The sequence below is a fragment of the Pituophis catenifer genome, unplaced genomic scaffold (assembly GCF_029215685.1).
Source record: "Pituophis catenifer annectens isolate HBS135680 unplaced genomic scaffold, rPitCat1.0.hap2 SCAF_1, whole genome shotgun sequence".
NCBI classification, from domain to species: Eukaryota; Metazoa; Chordata; class Lepidosauria; order Squamata; family Colubridae; genus Pituophis; species Pituophis catenifer.
This window is the reverse complement of record NW_027256881.1, coordinates 237983279-237995913: the sequence shown is the minus strand read 5'-3', so window position 1 is coordinate 237995913 and position 12635 is coordinate 237983279. Positions and strand designations below refer to the sequence as shown.

General features: G+C 38.3%; 1 protein-coding gene across 1 annotated transcript; it reads right to left on the bottom strand.

Moving 5' to 3' along the window:
- Nucleotides 1-8023, bottom strand: CCDC86 (coiled-coil domain containing 86). The gene is made up of 4 exons (XM_070957306.1): nucleotides 7671-8023; nucleotides 5901-6030; nucleotides 2096-2170; nucleotides 1-489 (listed from the first exon to the last, which is right to left on the bottom strand). Exons 1-4 carry the CDS (start codon nucleotides 7901-7903, stop codon nucleotides 370-372), a joined length of 558 nt encoding a protein of 185 aa, XP_070813407.1. The 5' UTR covers nucleotides 7904-8023; the 3' UTR covers nucleotides 1-369.
- Between the last annotated feature and the right edge of the window lie 4612 nt (nucleotides 8024-12635).

Below are 12635 nucleotides of genomic sequence, written 5' to 3'. Positions count from 1 at the left end.
TTTTTCCTCAAAATCGGTTTTTTAATTATTAGTTTCTTTTCATGATTAAAGAAGAAAGGTAAATTCTGGAAATTACAAATCATCCGGAAGCTGTAGATTTTGCAATAACTCCTTTAGGGCTTTCTCTCATTTTCAAACAAATATTCCAGCTGCCCTCCTCACATTTGTTCTTTTAATACCAAAGCTACAAGATGAGAAATTATTGGGATACAATAACATATTTTGCAGGGAAGGTCCTATTGCTGATTGCAAGAGAAGCCAAATAAAAAGTTCTAATACGGCAACGTCTCTTCATACACTGGATTCTGTCTCTCAATTTTTGCATTTCAAGAAGTCTTTCAATGTGCTACAAAGGAGACTTTTGCTCTCTTATTGCTTGGCTGCTTTAAGTTGTGCCTGGGAGTTTTGCAGCAAGGCCAATGTGTCTCGTTTCTCAATTCGCCGCAAATGTTTCTTCTTCGCACGCTTCAGCTTCAAGGGATTTCGAATCTAAAAAAAAAAAAAAGAGAGAGAGAGAGAGAGAGAGAGAGAGAGAGAGAGAGAGAGAGAGAGAGAGAGAGAGAGAGAGAGAGAGAAATATGGTCTTATCTCATGCTCATCTAAGACTTAAAAACATTCTGAATAGCAATCAACCAAGCTAGAGGCTTCCAGAATGTTATTGCTATTAGTTTACAAAAGTCTCACAACAGAATCAAACACAGCTTTTCCATAGAAAACACAGTTTTTCCACAGAAAGGAATTACTAAACCTTGTCAAAGGTGCCTAAATCTAAAGAAAGCAACAGATTAAATTCTACATATGCAAGAGGAAGACAAAGAAAATGTAGAAGTAGGACTGGCACATGTCTGCACCACCACAAACAAGCTGTTTTGTCATCTGGCAACAGACATTCCATTCGTCAACAGTAAATGGAAAAACAAGAAAGACAACCAGTCTATCACTTCCACACTTTTTCTTTTCCTGAAATGTTCTGTACCCCCAAACAGCTACTATAAGACATTGTAAATAAAAAGCATGTCTTATTTCTTTGCTTCTAACTTTTTATGCAGAAAGCAGAGAAAAATCATTTAAATATATAAGACCCTTAATAAAAACTAAAATAGGGCTTTACAATCACATTCCTATGGTATCAGCCTGCCTATGACGATCCACTTGTACTGCTATATGATTTCCCATGTTTGTATGCCTCTGACTTTCTCCATGTTGCAAAGTTGATAGCTATGATCTCCCAATAGTATAGAATCCTGAATAATCTTGGTAGTAAAGTATTAACAATAAAACATAGCTGTCGCCTTGGACTCTGAAACTACCTTTCGCTTGGATCAGAGCCTGGATAATTGAAAGAAGGAGCCAGATGAACTCCAGTGACACACTATCATTATCAATTCAATTCAATTTGAGAAGCAGAGGTTCTCTATAATGGATCTTATCAAACGCCCTTGAAGCTCCCTTATTCATGGCTTGGTCCAAAACCTAGTATGCATCTCTCATGTTGGCTCATTCTCAAAAGGAATCTCTGTGGCAAAAATGTAGAAACTTGGTTCAAGCACATTTCCATGCAAAGTTAGCAAGTCATGTTTCCATTTAAACTCAGGCTAAGGGACGAATCTATCCTCTGGGATCCTATCCACCCTCCTAATGCTTCAGGCTGGGAGGGAGAGAGGCAAAGTCCTTCAATCATGGCTGCCAAAAACCAGCAGCACATCAATATCTTGATTCCAGACCAGAAAATCTATTTACATACAATTATTGTATAATTTTACTTGTTTTGGATTGGTTGTACTGAGGCACTTGTGCTCTCCTTCCACAAGAAAAATTAAATGCAGTTCTATTTCACCAAAGGATTTCCCATCTGAGGCAACAGAGAGTGATATAAAATTTGTGTAGTTACTGGATCAATAATTCAGCCTCCAATTCTCAAATGCTCCTTCTTAATTGTAATGAAGAAGCATTACATATATTGCTTCTTGATCCAAACCTATTATAATGTACTACCAAGTTAAGTAAAACATTAATTACGAAATACACTCCACTATTCTTCAACCAAGGAAAGAGATTTTCTTTCTAGATGAAAATAACTTGATCCAAAACTCACCACTTGCACAACCTCCGCTTTCCTCTCATTTTCTAGCCTTCTTTTTAAGTTATCCCTCCTTCGCTGTTTTTTCTCCTAAAAGGAAAAAAAAACTTTTATGTATGCTATATGTCACAGTCCTGTCAAAAATATGACCAAATAATTCCATAAAAATACAAGAATACAAATACCAACAGAAAAAACAGCATATGCAAACAGCTTTATGAACCCAAAAGCTGAATTTATTAATAACTCTCAAAAATAAGTAGCAAAGTATGTAACATCAGAAAAATGTTTTATTGAGTTGCTAAACACTTTAAAAGTTCTCGCTCATTGAACTTTTCCAGACTGATAAGCTGGAATAAAAGTTATCATTTTATGAGGTCCTCTCAAAAAATTTTTAAGCAAAACATGTGACTTTAGAAACTATGCGTTGAGACCTTCACTGAAATGAACAGAATATTTGTGGGATTTACGTACAGTCAGGTCCAGAAATATTGGGACATCGACACAATTCTAACATCTTTGGCTCTATACACCACCACAATGGAGTTGGAATGAAACAAACACGATGTGCTTTAACTGCAGACTGTCAGCTTTAATTTAAGGGTATGTACATCCAACTCAGGTGAACGGTGTAGGGCTTACAGCAGTTTGCATATGTGCCTCCCACTTGTTAAGGGACCAAAAGTAATGGGACAGAATAATAATCATAAATCAAACTTTCCCTTCTTAATACTTGGTTGCAAATCCTTTGCAGTCAATCACAGCCTGAAGTCTGGAATGCATAGACATCACCAGACGCTGGGTTTCATCCCTGGTGATGCTCTGCCAGGCCTCTACTGCAACTGTCTTCAGTTCCTGCTTGTTCTTGGGGCATTTTCCCTTCAGTTTTGTCTTCAGCAAGTAAAATGCATGCTCAATGGGATTCAGGTCAGGTGATAGACTTGGCCATTGCATAACATTCCACTTCTGTCCCTTCAAAAACTCTTTGGTTGCTTTTGCAGTATGCTTTGGGTCATTGTCCATCTGCACTGTGAAGCGCCGTCCAATGAGTTCTGCAGCATTTGGCTGAATGTGAGCAGATAATATTGCCCGAAACACTTCAGAATTCATCCTGCTGCTTTTGTCAGCAGTCACATCATCAATAAATACAAGAGAACCAGTTCCATTGGCAGCCATAAATGCCCACGCTATGACACTGCCACCACCATGCTTCACTGATGAGGTGGTATGCTTAGGATCATGAGCAGTTCCTTTCCTTCTCCATATTCTTCTCTTCCCATCACTCTGGTACAAGTTGATCTTGGTCTCATCTGTCCATAGGATCTTGTTCCAGAACTGTGAAGGCTTTGTTAGATGTTGTTTGGCAAACTCTAATCTGGCCTTCCTGTTTTTGAAGCTCACCAATGGTTTACATCTTGTGGTGAACCCTCTGTATTCCTTCTGGTGAAGTCTTCTCTTGATTGTTGACTTTGACACACATATACCTACCTCCTGGAGAGTGTTCTTGATCTGGCCAACTGTTGTGAAGGGTGTTTTCTTCACCAGGGAAAGAATTCTTCGGTCATCCACCACACTTGTTTTCCGTGGTCTCCCAGGTCTTTTGGTGTTGCTGAGCTCACCGGTGCATTCCTTCTTTTTGAGAATGTTTCAAACAGTCAGTTTGAACAGTGTTTTGGCCACGCCTAATGTTCTTGTTATCTCTCTGATGGGTTTGTTTTGTTTCTTCAGCCTAATGATGGCTTGCTTCACTGATAGTGACAGCTCTTTGGATCTCATCTTGAGAGTTGACAGTAACAGATTCCAAATGCAAATAGCACACTTGAAATGAACTCTGGGCCTTTTATCTGCACATTGTAATTGGGGTAATGAGGGAATATCACACACATGGCCATGGAACAGCTGAGAAGCCAATTGTCCCATTACTTTTGGTCCCTTAACAAGTGGGAGGCACGTATACAAACTGCTGAAAGTCCTACACCGTTCACCTGAGTTGGATGTACATACCCTCAAATTAAAGCTGACAGTCTGCAGTTAACGCACATTGTGTTTGTTTCATTCCAACTCCATTGTGGTGATGTATAGAACCAAAGATGTTAGAATTGTGTCGATGTCCCAATATTTCTGGACCTGACTGTATATGTAAATTGACTCTAATTATTTTATTTTAATTGACTGAATTTTGGGGGGTATTTTTTCACACTGGCACATAGAAACATCTGAGTAGCAACAGTATCAAATACAAAAATTGTGGCATGACATCTAATGCAAGTGTCGTCATTTGCCATGCGGATCTGGATGGGGAGAAACAGGCTCCGACTCAATCCTTCCAAGACCGAGTGGCTGTGGCTGCCGGCATCCCGATATAGCCAGCTGATACCATCGCTGACTATTGGGGGCGAGTCATTGGCCCCCACGGAGAGGGCTCGCAACTTAGGTGTCCTCCTGGACACGCGGCTGTCTTTAGAAGAGCATATGACAGCCATGGCCAGGGGAGCTTTCTATCAGGTTCGCCTGATTCGCCAGTTGCGACCCTTTCTAGATCGGGACTCCTTACGCACAGTCACTCATGCCCTTATCACTTCCCGTCTGGACTACTGTAATGATCTCTACATGGGGCTCCCCTGGAGGTGCACGCGGAGGCTCCAACTGATCCAGAATGCAGCTGCGCAGGTGATATTGGGAGTGACATGGCGCTCAAATGTAACACCTCTCCTACGCAAGCTGCACTGGCTCCTGGTGGTCTTCCGAGTGCACTTCAAGGTGTTGGTTCTTACCTTTAAAGTGCTCCATGGCTTAGGACCTGGGTACCTACGAGACCACCTTCTGCAACCAATAACCTCCCACCAACCAGGATGCTCCCAGAGGGTGGGCCTCCTCAGAGTGCCGTCACTAAAGCAATGTCGACTGGTGGTTTCCAGAGAAAGAGCCTTTTCTGTGGGGGCACCTACCCTTTGGAACAGGTTACCCCCAGGGATACGAATGATCCCAGATCTTCGTACTTTCCGTCGTGCACTTAAGACCTTTCTATTTCACCAAGCCGGGCTGGCATAAATCTCTTCTAATTGTTCTAAATCTTTATGCTGAAGATTCTTAACCGATGAACTAAATTGGCTTAATCATCTTATATTCACATTTTATATGTATGTTATTTTAACTGTTCACCGCCCTGAGTCCTTCAGGAGAAGGGCGGTATAAAAATTAAATAAATAAATAAATGAATAAATAAATAAATAAATAAATAAGTCTATCTTTTCCCCATGGGTGGCCATGTTGTATATTATGTCATTTTGTTTATGACATAAATTAAACAAGCACCAAGATCTGGTAGTACATCTTCACTCAATCTTTCTTAATATATAAGTAGGATCCTCATGAAGCTCTATTAAACATTCAACAGCAAAGATATGCCGAAATTCATATTCTGCTTTATAAAATAGTAGCATCATCAACATATATACCTGAATAAAAGGGTAGCAATCCTATTTTAAACTTTCAATAGAAGAAATAAGTACAAAACCTTTTAGATGCCAAATTCAAAATAGCTACAACATATCAATCTGCAGGCCAAAGGTATATGCTGTACTTAATCCATATGCTTTTGTGAATTCTGTTTGCAATTCTTGTGCAGTATCAGAACAGAGGATGTGAATTCAACAGACTTAGCACTAGTCCTTTCCTGCTAATTCAGTCCATAACTTAATTAGAGTGACAAAAAATATCAGTGAAGATGGTGTCTGGGTAGAGATGCTTAGGGATACATTATAGTTATTTAATATTATGGACATATTGCTTCCATTTGAGACAAACATATTTTACTTACCTCACGCTCCCTTTGTTTTTGTTCCTTCAGCTCCTGGGCAAAATCTTTGATCAACTTCTTTTCCTGACGTATTTTCATTTTATGTTGCCAGGAAGTATGTAAAGGCTTATCCTGGATCATGTGGGAAAACCTGGGGAGATGGGGAAATTTACATCTTCAGCTAAAAATAAAGAGCTTAGTTTCAGCACTAGATGGTATCACCTAGATGGAGACAGCCATAGTTTGCCTTAATAAAGCCTTAATTTGACTAACTGGTGCAATACACTATAAACTACATACCATAAACTACAACTAAACAAAACAATCTTAGTAACATTTAGCATATTGTGTGAAGCAGATCTAGGATAAGAGTCCTGGGTACTCTTACTTGGCAAGGAGTTCCAAGGATACAAAAGCCTACTTTTGCACATCAAAAGCATTACCCTAAGAAATAAGAATATTAAAAGCATCCTATGATTTTAACTCGTGAGTGCCACCAAAGGTTAGTTATTCAATACAAACCCTTTAAAATTTACATTCAACTTGAACTGTGGATGAATAGTAACATTATACTTTTTTTGGTAATGTTTTAGTGTGCACACTAGATAGGCACGAAGTGCATAAAATAAACTCTGTCTAGGAGAACTAACCAATGCACAGTATTTCTGTCTAACAAAGCGGTATAAAATACACATAAAAGGCAGCCCATTTCTTTTTAACTCAAAGCAGATTTTAGATAAATGGAACCAAGAAAGAATCAACAACGCTAGATAAAATTTTATTAGGAACGGATGAAAAGGTGATAAAGAAAACGTATCAATATTTACTGGAATATAAAATGGCGGAAGAGCAAGTGAAGGAAACTATGGTAGTGTGGGCCAAAAACTTTGGTTATGATATTGAACTGGATCAATGGCAAGACTTATGGGAGAGAAATAGGAAATTAAAGTTAGCCACTGCCTATAAAGAAAACCTATATAAAATGTTTTATAGGTGGCATCTTCCGCCTACAAGGTTAGCAAAAATGAATAAGAATCTATCATCACCGTGTTGAAAATGTAACTCAGCGCTAGGATCATTTTACCATATGTGGTAGTCATGTACGAAAGCCAAGGAATTTTGGTGTCAGATAAAGACATGATTGGAAGAGATGTTAGACCAAAATATAGATTTGAAACCAGAATTATTCCTATTAGGAATTATAAAGAGAAATATAGTAAAGGATTGATATATTTAATGCTGCATAACAGCAGCAAGATTGGTGTATGCGCAAAACTGGAAAAATAGAGATATCCTCTCTGAAGAAGAGATAATAAAGAAAATAATAGTATGCACAGAAATGGACAGACTGACACTAGAACTTAAAAATAAAGGTGAGACAGAATATTACAAAATTTGGAACAAAATGTATCAATGGTTGGAAACGAGGAAAAGGAGCCAGAACAGAAAATACTGAGGATTTGTAGAATTGAAACTGGACAAAAATTCAAATGAGGATAAGGGATATGTCTCTAATGTCAAAGTAATAATGTACGATGAGTAGGAATTGTATCTGTTGTTATGTTAAAATATGTATGAAAATGACAAAGCCAGGATGATCGCACTGTGTCCAATGTTTTAATGTTTATTTAATAAAAAAATTAAATAATAAAAAAAGATGAATGGACTTCAACTCCCAGAATCCTTGCTGGGAATTTCTGGGAGTTGAAGTCCATAAAAGTGGCTGATGTGGAGAAAACTTCTCCCCAGATGCTGCGTCCGATCACCTGGCGACCAAGATCGCATTCTTACCGCTTTTTGCCGGGATCTTTCCATACCCGGCCAGATTTAGGCTTTCCTTTGGGGATAGATGGTGCCTCCTTCCGCTTCTTACCCAAAGCAGTTACTTGCAGCTTCCCAGATCCAGCTTCCACTAAGGCGACAGCCCCTTCCTCGTTCCCCAGCTGCTGAAGTTGCTCACCCCATTCCGGCTCTGGAGACGGTCGGTCGGCTTGGAGCTGCTCCTCGGGGATAAGCGCTGCCATTTCCTTCCTTTTTATCTCTTCGCTACACACTCCCAGCGAAAAAAACACGCTCTCTCTCTCTCTCCCCCTCTCCCACCCCACGAGGAAGACTCCAGTAGGGCCCTTTCGGATGACGTCCCATATGCGACGGACGCGGATGCGCAGAACTACGAGCGAGATAACGTTCTTTGTGGCGAATGCAGTATTCATTGGAGCTAGAGCGGTTCCTTGGCTAGAAAGAGGATAAGTTTCACTTATTCTTGAAAACAACTTCCGGTCTTCTCTGCTTTTAGTGGAATCCATATGCGGGGCAAGAGTGGTAAAAATTCAGTACAATTGTCTTCACTATGTAATATCCTGTAAATATTTTGGGAACAGTATGGCTAGAATTCCGAAATGCATGGTGGCTGGGCATTCTGGGCTTTGCAGTATAGATACATCTGGAAAGCGTTTAGTTGGGGAAGATCCATTAAAAATACCATTAGATATTCAATTAAAGCTGATAGTTGAAAGTTTTCGGTTCTCCAGGGCTTTTAAACAATTGTCTAGAATTAATATAAGGGGCTTTTGATAAGGGTATTGCTTATTTTCTCCCCTTTTAAAAAGAAAAATATGGTGAAATATTTTTGGTGAATAGCTAATAATTGAACAGTGACAGTACTATCAAAGTTAATACACAGCAGTGATTAAAATACATTAAAAGCAGATATAGAGCCATGTAGTAGAACATAATGTTAATGTTCTAGGTAGTATTAATATAATGTTCTACATAGTATTAATATAAGATTAAGTCAATCCTCCTTTATTTTCTTCCTTGTGTTTATGATTTGGGCTAATCTCTCTTGAGACTTTTAATCTTTCACACATTATTTTAATCTTTCACATTAATCATTAAATTTTGATAAGAGTTAACGCAGAATAGAAATTAAATCCATTTTTGCCATGAAAGAATTGCATTCATCACCAACCTGCCCAAAATTTACACACAGAATAAGAGATGTTTCAGGCATTTTTTGGCTGCTTAGAAAAATACATATTTAAATGGGCATTAATATAACCTTTTGTTATTTTATAGTATATTTAGTATATTTTATTTATTTTCATTTGACTGAAGTCTAAACTTAAAGGTCTGCTTTTAGCAGTTACATTTTCCTTACTCTGTTCCTAATTACTAACTGAATTAGGAAAGTACAGTTAGAAAAATAATATTTCTGTTTGTTTGATCAACTCTTAAACCAGTAACACCTAATCATCCCTGAGCCTCCTACTTCTGCTTCTTGGCTGTGGAAGACAGTTATGGAGAAACATTACAAGCATATTAAAGACTTTAAGCAATGATTGATGGTCTCAGCCATAGTTATTGTTGCATTTATATATATTTATATAATATATACAAAACACTATTTTGAATAAAATAGTCTAAGACAGTGGTCACCAACTGACCACTGTCCGCAAGAAAATGTTGGTGGTCCGCAGAAAAATTATTTGCATTTTTTATATTGCACTAAATCAGGTGTCCTCAAACTACAGTCCCTGGCACAGATACATGCAATGAACATTTGTGTTGCTGCAGAGAGTCTCCCCCTTTGGTTTTTTTTTGTGTGGGTCAGAGGGGGGGAGAGAAATTCTAACTTGGGGTCTGCTTCGGGCTCCTGGTGCGGGGCTTTGGGCAATGGCCCGAGGGAAGTGCCGCTGGTGGTGAAGAACGGAGGGCCTTGTTCCAGTGGGACTGCATCATGGCCTGGAACTGGCTGACCATCTCAGCCCGCTGAGCCTCCAGGCGCCAGTACCTGGCCTTGCACTCCCACAGGTCTTCCCTCTGCTTGGAAAGCCTATGCTCGTAGTCCTCAAGTGAGGTGCTTCTACTGAGCCTCCTTCTCGGTCAGATCCAATTTGAACTGAGCCAGCTATTTTGCCAACTCTTTCTCATGGTGGCTGCTTAGCTCCAACAACTGCTTCCTGTTGGGTCCCTAAGGAGCCCGGATTGGCAGGCGAGGAGTGGCTGGGAGGAGAGGGGCGAGTAGAGGCTGGTGAGGCGCCCCTCGATGTGAGTGACATTGAGTTGGCCACGCCCACCCAGTCACATGACCACCTAGCCATGCCCAGCCAGCCAGTCATTAGGCAGATCATATTAGTGGTCTGCGGGGTTTAAAATTATGAATTTAGTGGTCCCTGAGATCCGAAAGGTTGGTGACCCCTGGACTAAGAAATGTTTTAAGAAAAGACAGTTCTTGTAGTTTTGGCAAGCTAGTTCAAACTTAAAAGTTAAAATCTGAGTGCACCTGGGTATGCAATTCCTTATCTGTTTTTAATATGAAACTTGCCTTTGAACTCATTGGACTTTGCTACCTGTTTGAAAAAGCAAAAAATGTAAATTTATTTTGTAAATTTGCCAAATCTGATCAAGTACCATATGATGAGGCAGATCCTGTTTTCTGTATCGAATATAAGAAATATATATGTGAACTTGTGAAAAGAAAATGAATTTAACATCATTTTGATACTCTAATATTTCAAATGCTCAGTGCTTAAAAATGGCAGAGACTAATGTGTCACAAAGAATAATAAACTGATAATTGTATACATTTCTATGCATTATGAGATGCATGCATTTGTTGTGTTGTTACATATTATGTCTAATTCCCTGGAATAAAGTTATTAAGATAACTAGAAGTATCTTTGAATTTATTTTTGATTTTTAACCTCTTTCTGTTTATATCAATCTAAAGTTGTCTTACATATTAAAAATAGAATATAAAACAATGCAATCAAAATAAAAACTAAAACTAAATTCTGTATCATTACCATTTCCTTACTATTTCCTTGAAAATCTTTAATCATGCTTCTGATGAAGAGAATCTTCAGAAACTTTTTGTGTGAAGATTAATGCAAAGAATGAGTTAAACCACTCTGCTTTCTTTCTACTATCTGTTACGTCCTTGCAATCTTCTCTTTAGTGGACCAACTGTTTCCTTGACTTTTTTCTTGTTATTTATATATAACTTTTATAAACTTTTTTTTATTATCTTTGATTTTTGTTGCAAGTCTTCATTCATTCTGAGCCTTTGCTTTCCTGACTTCATCTTTGCAGATTCAAGCTATCTGCTGTTATTCTGCCTTAGTTATGTGTCCCTCTTTCCATTAATATAAGTTAATGATTGAGTTAACACAAGGTGTCAGTCTCAACCCATTAAAGCTAATTTGAGTACAGACTGCACTCTTGGGGTAGGGAAGCAGAAAATTTCTCCAACTTACTGAATGCTTTCATAAGGCGTTAAAACAGTATAGTGGACAAGACAGAACTCTGAAGCACCATGGATCAATCATCTAGGTCAGTGATCCCCAACCTTTGCAGCTTGGCGGCCTGGCTGGGTGGGAATCAGTTTCAGGAACATACTCTAAATACACCTCTTACTGAATTTGCTCTGAAAATGAGTTTCATTCAAATGTACTGTATCTGGAACTTCGGGGCTTCCACAGTCTCAATTATCATACCCACAAATAAAATATTTAAAATTGGCCTATGATTATTATAAGAAAATCTTCTCTTTTTCACATACTTTCGTATTCTTATAGCTATCTCTTTTGAGCAGCTAGAAACACATTCCACATTCTAAGACATTGGTTGCCTGTCTTAATCATGGTGCCTGAACTAGAGTGGCCAATTAGGAAGGAAAAGGATTAAACAAATTGATGAGCGCCTCATCTATCTATCTATACCCTCTCAATGTCTTCAAAAGCTGCAAGCTATATGAACTGGGCAAGCAGCTGTCAAATTTACTGTGATCTGGAATGCAAACTGAGGTAAATCCAGTTGATTTAGCTTGCAAATACAGATGAAAATTGCTTACAATTAGTCTCTGAAAGTTCTAGTTCTTTTTCCCTTACATCTTGCTGGAGATGCTGTGCAGTGTGAAAAAACACCAGCAGCCTGTTCATCTATATATTATAGAGGCAAGTAAGCTCTGCATCCACTACTCTGGGTTGGGGTTTCAAATGGGCTTAAAATAGGCTCCATTTTTGATTGAATTTGATTCATTACAAGAATCCCTCATGCAGATACAATCTACATTACAAATGCTCTTTTATATTTGAGCTATTGTAATTAATATGATTTGAGATATTATTTTACTTAAAGCTGTCTCTATGAAGAAGCAAGAGGATATAGATTGCATTTCAAGATTTATAACATGGTTTGAATTTTGTAGCACTAGATTTCATCATATTGTGGATCTGCTGGCTATAACAGGAATTATTGGAACGTGAGCTTGCATAGAGAGGGAAAAAATCCTTGGGAAGTTTCTACCTTACATTTATTAGCATACTTACATCAAGAAATTTGGCTTTGTAATCTGAATACAAAAAAATCAAATGAACACTTAATGTAATACAATTATTCAGAAATAGTATATAGAAACATAGGGCTCTACAGTACAGAGATCCTGATTCAAAAATGCCTGGGAGATTACTGTATGTAGCACCTGCTAGGAATATCTTAAAGCAACTGTATCTTTTGTTGGATTCTGGTCCATAACTGATACACAAACCTGGGAAAAGATTATTTAATTTACAGTATTCCCAGCAAATGCTACCAAAAGCAGGCACACATTCTATAAACCATGTTTTCCTTTCAGAGCTGGATCTTTACATAATCCTAATAAAAGACTAGAAAACTGACTTACATTAAGTACAAGAAATATTTCTGATAATTGTTATCAGATGTTAACAGACATTCTCCAAAGTAGTATTAATG